General features: G+C 47.4%; 1 protein-coding gene across 1 annotated transcript in view; it reads left to right on the top strand.

Annotated features, from left to right (window-relative positions):
- The window catches only part of TPRG1 (tumor protein p63 regulated 1), an 80,410-nt gene extending 65,821 nt beyond the window's left edge, over positions 1–14,589 (top strand). The window contains exons 5-6 of the mRNA XM_030575289.1: positions 10,747–10,900; positions 13,007–14,589. Of these exons, the coding sequence (XP_030431149.1) occupies positions 10,747–10,900; positions 13,007–13,201 (349 nt within the window). The 3' untranslated portion in view covers positions 13,202–14,589. The remainder of the gene's footprint in view (positions 1–10,746; positions 10,901–13,006) is intronic.
- The last annotated feature ends 900 nt before the right edge of the window (positions 14,590–15,489 follow it).

The raw sequence follows: 15,489 nt of genomic DNA, 5'->3' as shown, positions 1-15,489 counted from the left end.
AACACTTTTTAACTACTGGATTCTGGGAAACTGTCACGAGAGAGTGCATCAGCTACTTTGTTAGAAGCTCCTGAGATGTGCTGAATTTCAAAATCAAAATCTTGGAGAGCTAAACTCCAACAAAGAAGTTTCTTGTTCCCCTTGGCAGTATGAAGCCACTTCAGCGCAGCATGGTCAGTTTGTAGCTGGAACCGCCGTCCCCAAACATATGGGCGTAGCTTTTGCAGCGCGTACACAATGGCATAGCATTCCTTTTGACTGACTGACCAGTGACTTTCCCTCTCAGACAGTTTCTTGCTGAGAAACACGACAGGATGGAAGTTGTGATCCGGTCCTTCCTGCATGAGAACTGCTCCTATACTGCTCCTATACCATGCTCAGATGCATCTGTAGTTACAAGGAATGGCTTGTCAAAGTGCAGGGCCCTTAGCACAGGGTCAGACATGAGTGTTGCCTTAAGTTGGGTAAAGGCCTTTTGACACTCATCAGTCCACTAAACTGCATTCGGCTGGGTCTTTTTGGTCAGGTCGGTCAGTGGGGCAGCGATTTGGCTGTAGTGTGGTACAAATCGCCTGTAATACCCGGCCAAGCCTAAGAAGGATTGGACCTGTTTGTTTGACCTTGGGACAGGCCACTTTTGGATAGCATCCACCTTGGCCTGTAGGGGGTTTATGGTTCCTCGACCCACCTGGTGTCCCAGGTAAGTCACTCTGTTTTGGCCTATTTGACACTTTTTGGCCTTAACAGTTAGTCCGGTCTGCCTGATGCGCTCAAAGACCTTTTCCAGGTGTTGTAGACATTCGGGCCAGGAGTCTGAAAAAATGGCCACATCATCGAGGTAGGCAACTGCATATTCTCCCAGTCCTGCTAGTAGACCATCTACCAGCCTCTGGAAGGTGGCGGGTGCATTTCGCAGCCCGAAAGGAAGGACATTAAATTCATACACCCCCGCATGGGTGACGAATGCTGACCTCTCCTTGGCAGTTTAGTCTAGCGGTACTTGCCAGTACCCCTTGTTTAAGACTATTGTTGAGATGAACTGGGCACGTCTCAACTTCTGCAATAGCTCATAGGTGCGTGGCATTGGATAGTTGTCCGGACGAGTTACCACATTTAGCTTACGGTAGTCCATGCAAAAGCGTCTGGTTTGGGTACCCATCTGGTTTGGGTACCAGAACCACTGGAGATACCCATGCACTGGTAGATGAGCGTATTATACCCATCTATAGCATGTTTTGGATTTCCCGTTCTATAGCAGCTTGGGCGTGAGGAGACACCCGGTAGGGTGGGGTTCTAATTGGGTGAGCATTACCTGTGTCAATGGAGTGGTATGCCCGTTGAGTCTGTCCTGGGGTGGCTGAGAACAATGGGGCAAAGCTAGTGCACAGCTCCTTGATTTGTTGCCGCTGCATATGTTCCAGGGTTGTGGAGAGGTTCACCTCTTCCACGCCACCGTTTTTTTTCCCGTCGTAGTAGATGCCTTCAGACCACTCAGCATCATCTCCCTGGACTGTAAACTGACAAACCTGTAAGTCTCTGGAATAGAAAGGCTTGAGAGAATTAACATGGTACACTCTAGGCTTTAGTGAGAAATTGGGAAATGCTATGAGGTAGTTCACAGTTCCCAGGCGCTCTTGGACCATGAATGGCCCTTCCCATGATGCTTCCATCTTATGGGCCTGTTGCACCTTCAAGACCATAACCTGGTCTCCTACCTTGAAGGAACGTTCTCAGGTATGTTTGTCATACCAGGCCTTTTGCTCTACCTGAGCATCCTTTAGGTTTTCTTTAGCAAGGGCTAATGAGTGTCGGAGGGTGTTTTGTAGGTTGCTTACAAAGTCCAGAATGTTAGTCCCTGGAGAAGGGGTAAACCCCTCCCATTGCTGCTTCACCAACTGTAATGGCCCCTTAACCTCGTGGCCATACACAAGTTCAAATGGTGAAAACCCTAAACTGGGATGTGGTACAGCCCTGTAGGCAAAAAGCAACAGCTGCAACACTAGGTCCCAATTATTGGAGTGTTCGTTGACGAATTTACGTATCATGGCCCCCAAAGTTCCATTAAACCTTTTGACCAGGCCATTGGTTTGATGGTGGTACGGGGTGGCAACCAAGTGGTTCACCCTATGAGTTTCCCACAGTTTTTTCATGGTCCCTGCCAGGAAATTAGATCCTGAATCTGTAAGGATGTCGGAGGGCCAACCTACCCTGGCAAAAATGTCTGTTAGGGCCTGACACACAGCATTAGCCCTGGTGTTGCCTAGAGCTACTGCTTCCGGACATCAGGTAGCAAAGTCCACGAAAGTCAGTACATACTGCTTTCCTCTGGGCGTCTTTTTTGGGAAAGGACCCAGAATATCCACAGCTACTCGCTGAAATGGGACCTCAATTATGGGGAGTGGCTGGAGAAGGGCCTTGACCAGGTCTTGGGGTTTTCCCACTGTTTGGCATACCTCACAAGACCGGACATACTTGGCAACGTCCTTGTCCATCCCCTCCCAATGGAAGGACTTCCCCAATCTGTCTTTGGTTCTGTTCACCCCAGCATGGCCACTGGGATGATCATGGGCTAAGCTTAAGAGCTTCCCCTGGTACTTAGTTGGAACCACCAACTGTTTTTGTGGCTGCCATTCTTCCCGGTGTCCACCAGAAAGAATCTCCTTGTATAAAAGTCCTTGGTCTATAACAAACCGGGATTGATTAGAAGAACTGAGAGGCGGTGGGGTGCTCCGTGCCACCTCCCAAGCTTTCTGCAGGCTGTCATCTGCTTCCTGCTCAGTTTGGAACTGTTCCCTTGAGGCTGGGGACACCAATTCTTGCTCAGACTGTGGACTTGGGCTTGGTCCCTCTGGAAGCGATGTAGGTGATGGGGTCGTTTCCATTGCTGGTGAACCGCTCTCCGCTGGTGCACCTGAGGGTATTTCAGGCTCTGGCTGAGCCATTGGGTGTGGTGGTCTGCTGCTTCTGCCAGTTCTAGCTCGCTGGTGCCCTCTGGCGTTGAGTTTGAAGATGTGGTTGCACTTGCTGGTGCTGGTTGCTGTTCCAGTTCCGGGCCTGGGACTGGAGATGCTGTGGCTGTTTCAGTGGTTGGCATGGAATCCGGGTCCACTACTTCTGTCTGGGTCTCTGGTAACACAGATGGAGTGTCTGTGGCAGGCTCAGGAACAGGAATGGGTCTGGAAGCTTGCCTGGTTTGGCTGTGTGTAACCATTCCCACTCTCTTGGCCCGCTTTACCTGGTTGGCCAAGTCTTCCCCCAGTAGCATGGGGATGGAATAATTGTCATAGACTGCAAAAGTCCACATTCCTGACCAGCCTTTGTACTGGACAGGCAGTTTAGCTGTAGGCAAGTCTACAGCTTGTGACATGAAGGGGTAAATTGTCACTTGGTTCTTTGGGTTGATGAATTTGGGGTCGACGAAGGATTGGTGGATAGCTGACACTTGTGCCCTCGTGTCTCTCCATGCGGTAACCTTCTTTCCGCCCACTCTCAAAGTTTCCCTTCACTCCAAGGGTATTTGAGAGGCGTCTGGGCCTGGGGATCTTTTGGGTGATGGTGGTGTAATGAACTGCACTCGGTTGGGGTTCTTTGGGCAGTTGGCCTTTAACTGTCCCGGTTCATTACACTTAAAGCATCTTCCAGCTGACTGGTCACTGGGTCGAGGTGAGTTACTGGAGACTGGTGAGGTGGAAGAATAGGGTGTCTGTGGCTTTCCTTGGGTTGTAGGTGGGGTCTTTGGTTGCCCTCGGTTGTAGGGTTTATTGTCTGTGTGCCCTCTGAGGTATTCATTCCCCTTGACAGTAGCTTTCTTGCTTTCTGCCACTTTCATCCATCTGGCTCCAATCTCCCCCGCCTCGGTGAGATTTTTGGGTTTTCCATCTTGTATGTACTGTGTTATGTCCTCAGGAACACCATTCAAGAACTGTTCCATTTGTATGAGGAGGCGCAGTTCGTCTATGGATTTAACATTGGTTCCTGATATCCAGGCCTCATAATTCTGTCCAACGTAGTAGGCGTGTTTGGGAAATGACACATCTGGTTTCCACTTTTGGGTTCTGAAATGCCGACGGGCATGATCCGCGGTTATCCCCATTCTGTATCTGGCCTTGTTTTGAAAAAGTTTATAGTCGTTCATTTTCTCCTTAGGCATTTCAGCTGCCACCTCTGCTAAAGGTCCACTGAGCTGTGGCCTCAATTTTACCATGTACTGGTCTTCAGGGATGCTGTACCCAAGACAGGCTCTTTCAAAATTTTGTAAGAAGGCCTCAGTGTCATCACCTGCCTTGTAGGTGGGAAATTTCCTGTGCTGTGGAACAATCATTGGCGCAGGGTTGTTAGGATTGGCTGTGTTTTGTTGCTTAGCCTTTTCTAATTCCATGGCCTGTCGGTGGGTCTTCCTCTGGAGTTCTATCTGTCTTCTGTAGGCTGCCTCTTCTTCTTCTTGTTTCCCCCTCACTGGGTTGTTGGTAAAGCCCCTTCTTTATACCCTGCTGTTAATTCACGCTTCCTAGGCTGTGGTAGTAGCCTTGTAAATAGCACTGTTAAGTGTGTAATTATCATTCTTCCAGGTTGTGTGGTATAAAGGGCGTAACCTCTCAGAGCATCTCTTGGAGGCATATTACCCAAGAGAGAGGAGCCAGCGCATTATAGGCCCAATTAAACTGAGCAAAGAAAAGAGTGTTTGAACCACAGATATTTCGGCTCCTAAAGAAACTATTTTCTCAAAGCTGGGCCATGGAGACTCCACTGCAGTCCCTAAGAGGATCAGGATGAGGCATAGGGGGAATACTAAATGGATGTGGGGTAAGGAACCTGTTAAATGTACTCACCTCTGCTTATGATACACGATTTTGTTACTGTCAGCTGTTTTCTCTAGTGCATCTGTTTGGCCACTGATCTCATCATCTGACCTGGTGATTGTCCCCAAGTTTAGCTTTGGGTGGAGTTTGACAGATCTTCCAGGGGACAGCCCAGAGAATGTCACACAGTGATTCCTGCCAACAGCCCAATAATGTGTGGCTGAGTGTATCTTTTAGACACACATGCAGTCTCGATCCTAGGACTCCAAGTGGTAAAGAATCCACCACATCCCTTGGTGAGCTGTGCCAATGGTTAATTACCCACTGTTGAACATGTGCACCTTATCTCCAGTTTGAATTTGTCTCCCTTCAGCTCCCAACCACTGGCTCTTAGGCTGCTAATTTAAAGAGTTCTCTGCTAGTCAATGTATTCATGGTGTATGCTGCTGGACACATGACAGACTGGTGTTGCCATCTCTCCCCCTGGGGTTATAAATGTCCCTGATGTTCCTTGCCCCTCTGACTGCCAGAGTCAGCAAATAGTTAACCTGTCTGAGCCCGAAGCCTCCGAATGGTCTGGTTAGGAGCCAGGTGAGCAAAGAGCAGATAAAGGCAGCACCTGCCTATGGGTTTGGAACAGCCTGGGGCCATAGATAGAATGTAAACACACTCTGAAAATCTTACTGTCTGAGTCGGTGCCAGCGTCTTCTGGGCTCGTGTAATGGAAAATATTGTGTCTGAGGTCATTCAGTGAGTAGAAAACCAGCATTGAATACCCATAATATTAGGTGCCAACTTGCTTCTTCCTTTGTGTCGATAAATAAACAAAGTGGGGTAGCATTTTGCATTGCCAGTATCTTTGTTTTAATGGGAAGGGTTTAAGTTTTCCTTCTTCCCCTCCCTTTTAAATGCATGGACTGTGAATTTCTGCTCTGCTCCTTTTGGCCACATGCACACACCCAACCTTCTGAGCAAGAACAAATGTCTGTGCTTCCTTGTAAATCTGTGCATGCTACCCCAGGCTATGTTAGTAATTCCCTTGCTGAGCTTTGAGATGAGTAGGGGAGAGGTGCGGCTAGCTGCGATGATGGAAGCTGCCATTTCCCTCCCTTAGTCAATTAGGCTGCTTCAGTTGGCTTCAACTAATTATTAAAAATTTCCATGGGAGGTGAATTTGCCCTTGCATGGCAGATCGAGGGGTGTGGGACTGAGAGATCTGAGGAGGGGAGTAAGGTGGGCTAATCACTACTTGTACCCCAGGGATAGAGAAACAGCACAGCTTTAGAACAGAATTCAAAGCGATTGACCCTCTGATCAGTGCGCTTTGTTCCTTTTGGTATATTGCTGCTGCTTTTGTCCAGTCTCAAGCCTGATAATTCTAGCAGTTGGCCTTCCACCAGTTCCCCTGGGGAAACTTGTCCACTCTCTCCAGAACTACAGCTAAGGTGTGGCAGATGTAGAGCGCTTTGAGTTAAATCAGCCTTCAGAGAGCGCAGCAGGGAAAGCGCTGCCATCTGTCCACACTGACAGCTGCAAGACCACTGGCATGGCCACATTTGTGGCCCTTGCAGTGGCATTGGGAGTGGTGCATTATGGGCAGCTATCCTAACATGCAAGTGACTGCAACTTGCTTTTCAAATGGAAGGTGCGGAGTGTGACAGGGAGTGTGTTGTGTGCATAGGGGCGGGGAGAGAGTGGGTTTTTGGGGGCTGAGAGCATGTCAGCATGCTGTCTTGTAAATTTAGACAGCAGCAGACCTCTCCCTCCCCCCTGCCTCTCTCTCACACACAGCCTTCCACAGTAATGGCTTGCATGCCCGGCTGTCAGAAACGGAGCTTTGAAAGGGCATTTCCGCATTCCTACAGCGAGTTCAAAACAATGACAAGAGTGGACACTTGACTTAAGGGGATTATGGGACGTTTCTGGATGCTGATCAGAGTGCAGTAATGCAACACCCCATTCTCACTGACGCTCGGGCGTTGTAGCCAAGGCATAGCAAATGTTATTCCTCTTGTGGAGGTGGAGTACCAGCAGCGCTGTAGCCGCGGAGTCAGAGCGCTCTACGTGCCTTGCCAGTGTGGACAGGTAGTAAGCTAGTGTGCCCGGGGCGGCTTCATTGCTCTGTAACTCACAAGTGTAGCCAAGCCCTCAGTGAGGGGGAAGAGGCGCTTGCAGGCAGAAGAACTCTAGGAGTAGATGAGAGCATCATCAGCGATAGAATTAATAGCATGTAAGGGTCTCTCCAGGTCCTTCTTCCACAGACATCTGCATAGTGTCTGAGTACCTTATGCACATGGCCAGTGTTCATTTGTTTTAAAGCACAGTTCCTCTGTAAATCATCACATACATTTGCAGTGCAGTGAACAATAATGTGAAACCATTGACAGAATTTGATGTTTAAAACCAAGTTCTACATTTGGAGCCAGAAAGTGGCAAATTCTGTGCCACACCTACCATTGTTGTGACAATTTGTTAGCCAGGACTCTGCCATCAGGAGCAGTTTACTCCTCCACTGCTAGCATGTGGACTTTAAGGCTCATGTTTTCAAAGCTGCCTACAGGATCTGGATGCCCGATTCCCATTAAAATTAACTTTAAAAGTCTCGGCCTAACTGTTTCATTTTTCCTCCTGCTTTCGTTTCTGATGTGGCTGCTTATCCCATGTACATCTCAGCTAGGGTTACCAGATGTCCCGATTTTATAGGGACAGTCCCAATATTTGGGGCTTTGTCTTATATGGGTGCCTATTACCCTCCACCTCCGTCCTGATTTTTCACACTTGCTGTGTGGTCACCCTAACCTCTGCAGCAGAAAAGATTGACACTGCTCCCCATCAGGGCTGAGACATACATGCAGACCTCAACATTTAGAAGAAACAGAGGTTTAGCTCAGCTCCATGATCTGTATGTTACCATAATTATGAAACTGACAGTGTGCTGTAGGTGAGGGTCCTTGGGACCCTGCTTATGAACCTAACTCTGGAGCTGACCTGGGAAGAGGAATTGGCAAATGTGCATCCCTTTTGGATGGAATGAAATCTGCACACAAATTGACATGTGAAGCTGCTAATATTCCATTGTGCAAGACCTCTGAATGGACTGAAGCCTGAATGCTCCATTAACTGCAGACGTATAAAATATTCACTGAGCTTGGGTTTTGTTGCCAGGCTGGGGAGCGGGGAAAAGTGCTGTATATAGAGAGAAAAATGTCAGTGTTGAAGGTACATACTGAAATCTTTTCCCTTAAAAAAAAATTTTTTTTAGAGAAAGATCTCTAATCTTCAGAAACAAAAAAGGATTAGATGCAAAAATTATTGAGTTTCAAATTTCCAATATAATTGTCCAAAGTCTGAAAGTACCTCTGCTAATTGTGCCAAGATCCTTACTATGTTTTGCAGTGTGTACTCTCTATAAATAAACCCTGGATCAGTCTTTTTTTTTTTTCCATAGTAGTAAGTGCCGAAACCACAATAATATCCCCAAAGGGGTTATACTCCTAAGCAGAGGGCTAGGGTTCCTAAACACAGGAAACTCTGTAGCACTGCGGTGGCAGAGCAGGTAGGTACTAGCTTTTCTTTCCTGAAAGCCCAGGTTTTAATTTATAGCTGAATAGAAATACCTTCTCCTGTTCTGGGCTGGTTTCAGAGGTTTAGAACAATAAACCTTCCGGTTCCATTACCTACATATTGTATAGCTAGTGAACACTTAGAAGGGATTTGGTTAAAAAGGGTTGGCTGAATTGCTGGCCACCATTTGAATTAAGAACCACGAATGAAACCATAAACTCACATTTCAGAACGGTCTGGCCTGGTGAACTTCTCATTGTATTTCCCACCTTGGTGTCTGCTCACAGTCACTCTCCATCCAGGGGATTGTAATATTGTCCTGGGAACACGCGATTACCTGGGCACATTATTGTTCCTGTGCCATGGTACCTACAAACCAAGGACCTGATTGTGTGAGGTCATGCCTGCCCTCAGCTTCCACCGGCGTACTTGTAAGGGGGGCAGACCAAAACTTGAGCCTGCAAAGCTGCTACTCACCACTATATGTTTCCTTTTATATATGGCCATAACAGGCCGGCTCGCCCCTTAAGGGCTGCAGGGTTTGGGGCTAGCCAATTCTGATTACCACCGAGGCACAGCTGGACTGGATCTGGTAATTCCCTTTGAAGGGCAGCAGGTAGCTGCAGTGAAGGAGGAAGCTCAGATCACTGCAGGAAGTAAGAAAGACCCTGATACCTGGGGGCAGGAAACATGAGGCTCTAGCCGGCAAGGCCCAGGCGGGAAGGTCTGGGAGTAGGGTGAATTGGAGAGTGTTGTGAGTGAGCAGACTCCAGCCGAAGGACCTGGGATGATTATTTTCCCTAGTGAGATTACAGGCCTGGGACCCAACATGAGAGTAAAACCAGTGGACGGTGTCTAGGGACTTAAGATTTAATCTTGGAGCTTTATTTATGTGAATAAACTTGGACCCCGGAGAAGGGCTCGGGAATGGGGAAGAAAAGCCTGTGTGGAGTTTGTCACGGAAGCCTATTGAGGGAGAAATCATTAGCAGGGCATGGCAGAGGCACTGCTAGCCATGAGGGGGCACATTGCAGGCTAAAATGTACATAACACTGTATCCCTAGAAACCCTGATTCAGCAACGCATTTAAGCACATTATTAACTGTAAGTACATGCTTTAACCTCAGGCAAGTGCTTAAGTGCTTTGACATTTAAAAATAGATCTGTAATTAATAATAGGCCTGATTCTCCACTGGACTGATCTAGTTTTATGCTGGTGGAACTCCAATGACTTCAGCTTGGATGTAGGATTTGGTTTTAGGATGTTTTGGTTTTGCAAAACAAGGTATTTCATATCCTGGAATTGGAGGGAGTTTGGGTGACTGCTTCTGTTTTGGGGCTTAGACTGCTTAGTTTTTAAGGGAAGTTCTTTTTTGACTCCCCTGATCAAGTGACCAATTTGCCCAAGACGAGGTCTATAACTATCAACACTCATGTTCTGAAAGCTAATCACTGACCCTATCCAGTGGTTTATAGCTGGGGTGCCCTTATGCCGTGAACAGAGACAATATGGGAGAAGAAAAGGGGGAGACAACTTTTAACTGCACTGAAATGTAGTGACGTTGGAGAGCTTTTTGGAGGAATGCAGCAGAAACCACTAAGTTTCTTGTTTGAAAGATGGGACTGTCCATCCCAGCTATGGTCATGATTGCCTCTCAGCAGGGATTAGAACCCAGGGTTCTCTGACTCCCAGTCCTGGTCCCTACAAAAATTTAGCATCTAACTTTGCATTTAGGGCTCTGTAACTCTATCAAGTTTGAAAGTAAAGGCACACCAGAGGCATCAGTACTTGGTGATTTTTAAAACTCCTTGGAGAATCAGGTTGTTCACACATGAACTTTCTACTCAAATTACACTTGTAGTCTGCTGCCCGAGAATACGATTCACAGATTCAGAGATTCCAAGGCCAGAAGGGACCACTGTGCTCATCTAGTCTGATCTCCTGTAGAGCACAGGCCAGAGACCTTCCCCATAATAATTCCTAAAGCAGAGCTTTTAGGAAAGCATCCTGTTTTAATTTAAAAATTGTCAATGATGGAGAATCCTCTTGAGGTCCCTTCCAGCCCTAGAACTTATGAAGCTATGAATAACCCTTGGCAAATTGTTCCACTGGTTAATTGCTCTTGCTGTCAAAAGAGTATGCTTTGTTTTCAGTCTAAATTTGTCTAGCTTCAACTTCCAGCCATAAGGTCATGTTAGAGCTTTCTCAGGCTAGAGTGAAGAGCCCATTCTAAAATGTTTATTCCTCATGTAGATACCTATAGACTGTGATCAAATCGCCCCTTTTCCAAAAAAGCTACCTGTTCAGGATGATTGTTAACCTTTCTGTTACGAGTTGCCTGATGTAATACACCTTTCTTTGTCTGAATTGCTCATTCTCCAGGAGGGAGGGAGAAGGCCTGAGAATCTACTGGGATAATCTGAAAGAGCCATCTGCCCTGTCCCGTTGGAATCCATGGGCCACGGATATCCCTTACGCAACTTTCACAGAACATCCCGTGAAGAACAGTAGTGAAAGGTTCAGTGCCATCTGCCAGGTATGGAGCACGGGTTCTCTGGATAGCAGGTGAAATGCATAGTTGTGGAATGCCTAGAAGGTGAAAAGCATGTTTGTTTGGGGCCCAAATTTCTTAATTGTCCCCACAGTACTCTGAGATAACTGGTGCTGGGCAGAACTGTATTTAGCAGCACCCCAGGATTGGTGCGGCTTGCTGCTAGTGGGGAGGGATCTCTGCCCACTGCCAGGGGGCGCCAGGGGCTCATCCGGAGATTGGTGCTGCTGATGGATCACTCGGTGCCGAGGGGAGCCCGTGGAGGTGTTGGAGTGCGGCGTAGTCCCCAGCAAGTGGTGCAAAAGTGCTCAGGGCAAGCGTGGCAGCTACAGTCACTGGGTGCATGGGGCTCCCCGCAGGCAGGAGAAGCTGTCCTGGTTTGCGTTACCTTCGTTCAGGAGTGACAGTACCGGAAGGGCGTTCCGACACATCTTGCTTTCGGACTCCAGCACTGGGTGGGGTGCACGTGTTTGGATGCTAGGTATTGGTTCAGCTGATGATGGGGATAGGGCACATCTGTCAATTTTCCTGCCCCCATATACACAAACGCGGTGGGGGGTGGGGGGGAAGGGGGAAGGCAGGGTTCAGATCCAGGGCTTGGGTCAGGCTGACCTCTGCAGCAGCTGGAATTTGCTGTCTGTGTGAGAAGGGTTCAGTCAGGGGGCTGTCTGAGTCCCGTTGCTCCCTGAGAGGTGTCCATTTAAGAAAATCCACTGCTCCGATTGTCGCTAACTGGGAGTCTGAACAGAGCAAGCAATGGCCTTGGGGCCTGACCTCCCCTCCCTTCCCAGTCAGTGATGAAGCACAGGGGTGATGGTGCGTTGTTCTGACACATCCCAGGATGTACCAGTCCTGTGGAGAAACAGCACATGGGTCTCCAGCGCCATCAGCCCAGAACATCTCACCAGCTTAAAAAGAGAAATGGGGCTGAAACAGGAGCCCAGATCAGAACCTGGGTCGGGATCCGAGCTTGTTGCTTGAACCTATTGCTGTGGGTCTAATCTGAACATGGAATCGAAACGCTCTTCCAGTTTTGGGATCCGGAGCCCAAGCCCCAAATCTGGGGATGTTCGGATCCTGGGTTTTGGTTCTGCCCATTCTAGAGAGACAAGCTCCCAGCCTGCAGTTCTAGTCCTGGGTCCCCTTTGAAATCTTTCCCCCCTTCTTTGTAGTTTCTCCCCACTTTACTATTTGCCCTCTTCATTCCTAAATCATAGTCTCTCCAATCGAGACAATGCTGTGCCTCACTCAGCTCACTGGCGTTCTTGTCGCTCTGGCTATGAGGCAAGGAGCCTTCTCTCTCTTTCTGTTATACCACAGATGTTTCGCTTGGAGGATTCTCAGCTCACTTTTACACAAATCTACTTTCTTCACAAGTTCCTTCCTGGCAGCTCTGACTGTGATTAATGAGCCCTTACTCCCGGTGTTCAGTTCCATTCGCACTGGACAAACTTTCTCCCTCTTCCTTTTTCTCCGTTGTCACCATTTTCTCACCTGTTTTGGCTTCCCGTGTCAGCTTTCCACACAGTCTGTCTGTCTGTCTTGTGTTTTTATGCACCTTTCTTGGCTTCTTCACATTCTCTGGATGGCTTTAAGGGCTGGAGGTCACTTCCTGATCTCTCTGGTCCTTGATCCTCTACAAAAAGTCCCTGCCTTGCATGCGTAGGAGGTGGCTCCCTACAGTTTAGAGAGACAAGGTGGGTGGGGGAGGTATTATCTGTTATGGGACCGACTTCTATTGGTGAGAGAGACAAGCTTCCGAACTTCCACAGAGCTCTTCTGCAGAGACCCAGACATTGGTATTAAAATCTTTAACCCTTGGGCCTCTGCCATTTTTCCACTGGGGTGGACAGAGGAATGTTATTTGGGGGCGGAGGAGGGAGAGGGGTGCTTGTATATATGCATCCATAGCAAACTGAGGAGGATTCAGTTACACGGGTTATTTACTGCAGACAGTTGAGTGCTCACTGCATGGATGAGACAGGTTGCTTTCCTTTCAGCTTAGAGAAAGGAAGCCAAACACAACATGCAGCTCATTCCTTAGAACGTCACATAATTCTCACTCCTGTCATCTCCTCCTTCCTTCCATAGCTATCTGAGTTCACTGCTCAGTTGATCCGGGCCATTCAGACTGCCCAGAGCAAGAACCCGGCACCAGGCAAAACCAGCGGAGTTGTGGTCCTGAATCAACCCCTCCTGATCGACACCTACATGGGTTTTATGTCTTTCATCGGGAACCGAAACAAACTTGGTTATTCCCTTGCCCGTGGGAGTGTTGGCTTTTGAAGTTCTGCATGGTGGAGTGTGCTTTTGTTTGTTGATGTCACTGTCCTTTAAATTCTGCATATAGCCCCATTTCTTTTAGAGGTTAAAAAGATGCAAAGGTTAAGTGATGCATAGGTCTTGTGCTGGCCCTCTGCCCAGGGGCAAATTTCCTGCTCTTTGCAAAGTTTTCCCCAGGGCCTTTCAGCCCCTGCTGTGTATGAATATGGATGTGTTATAAACTCTTTACAGTGTGTGCATTAGAAATGAATCAAAACCAGGACTCCGGACCTGAACCCTGACAAACTTTGGGGGAAGTTCCGATCTGAAGTTGGCCCATCTCTTTCATAAAAACTCTACCCCAAACTAACCTGTCTAGTCCAATCTCCCCATTGCTAATGTCAATGCAGTGGCTGCACTGCTTGTGTCTACAAAAACACTCCCCGAGCGACAAAAGTTTTAGCACTGAAAAGTACCAGTACAGACAGTCCTCCCGGTGATAAAGCTACCACCGCTTGTTTGGGGTGGTTATTTTTTGTCACCGGGAGAGCTCTCCCCCGGCGATAAAGCGTGACTACACTGCCCATGTCATAGTGCAGCTGCAGTCGCTTTGTAAGGTGGGCTGTGTGGACATGTCCTAAGTGCTCCTGGAAATCTGCAGTGCAAGACCTGCAGCTACCCATTGCCTCTTCAATGACCATGTTGTTCTGAAGTCTGTTTCCCATCTCAGGGTTCTAGGAACTTTGCAGCAAAGTTCAATGTCAGGGCTAACATTCACACGACAGAGAAATAGTTCCTTAACTGATCTCCAGAGGTTTACTAACATGGCCCGGAATTGATACGAGCATTTAGCTATCTGCACTCTCTCCCATGCCAGATATATTATTTGGTGCTTGCATCTATATCTGCCGATCCGTGCCTGGAAATTACATCCTACACTATGCTCAGTTTTGCCTTTTAAGATCTCTTGTTTTTTTAAAGAGCTGCCATGTTTGAAATTCTGTTTGGCTCACTTGGAGAATCTCTGGAGCAACCCAGTGACACGTTTGGAAGGAATTTTCTGTTTCTCTGGTTACATGACATCTGTCCAAAGCCCTTCAGAGTCATTGGAAAGACTCACATTGCTCTGAACTCTCTTCAGATCAAACCCATGGCAAAAGACAGCAGTGATTTCTTGAAACAAATCTTAAAGGAAAAAAATGTTTACTCATAAACTTTTCATATTCTGCATAAGATGTTGGAATGGGGGGAAATCCAACAAAACCAGACACGTTATTTTCTGGACTTTTCAGACTATTTTAGCTAAATAGATAAGTGGATAGCATAATTGGATCTCAGAATTTGTTTGTTTTTAAGGATCATAATCACAGTATATTGTCATTTGAGATGTTAATAAAATAATCTCCACCGAGGCTGTGTTTCGTTTAGGTTCCAGGTGGAAGATGAGTGAGTGGACAATGTTATTTTGTTGGGGAGTGGGGGGAAGGATGTCTCCGAGGCTCTCCCATTTTCCTCATCTACAGGCCTTGCAACATGTTGCTTTTCTTCTCTACGCCTTGGCTCTGTATTCCAGTGAAATCTTCCAGTGCCAAACAGTTCCGTCATCTAGAGAGGGTCATTCGAGACTGAAGGGATGTTCTCCATCTTACTCAGTATCTGATGTCTCTGCAGCATCAGAGAGTTAAAGGCCAGAAAGAACCATCAGGCTGCTGGGGTGGTGAAGAAGGACATAAAAACCAGATATAAAATCTGATTTCCTGTAGTGTTCACTGATAGCCTACACCATGGGCATGTCCTCAGTGGCTGCATTTAATACCTTTAAGGGCTGTTCATCAAAAGCCCATGGAATACCTAATGCAAACCACAAATATACCCTATAAGTTGCTTGCAGCATCCTGTTTGCTTGGCATGCCACCAAAACTAGAAAGTGGGCGAGACCACTGGTCACACCAGAAGGGTTGCCAGCACACAGGACTCTACCGATTCTTGAATTCTTTTATTCTATGTTACCCTTAATGGATCCATTTCAACCCAAAATATAACCAATTTTTTTCAAATCTAACCACCTTCTCTGACTCCAGCCTAGGCAGCAGTTGAAGTTCCAAGCCAGGAATGAAGCAAATGGGTTTTATTTTTCTTCTTGGCATCCGTTACAGATTCCTCTCCCCCTTTAATTTGTTATGTCAGTTAGCATTGCCCTCCTCAAGGCAAGAACTTTCTATTCAGCCTGCAAGAGGAAATGTTGCAATGTTGGAAGAGGTGGGATGAGAAATCTTTGGCAGTTGTTCTTTGGAAGGCATCATTGGCAACTT

This window comes from Gopherus evgoodei, chromosome 9 (genome assembly GCF_007399415.2).
Source record: "Gopherus evgoodei ecotype Sinaloan lineage chromosome 9, rGopEvg1_v1.p, whole genome shotgun sequence".
In the NCBI taxonomy this organism is placed as follows: Eukaryota; Metazoa; Chordata; order Testudines; family Testudinidae; genus Gopherus; species Gopherus evgoodei.
Note: the sequence above shows the minus strand (reverse complement) of the source record. Positions and strands in the feature narration are given on the sequence as shown.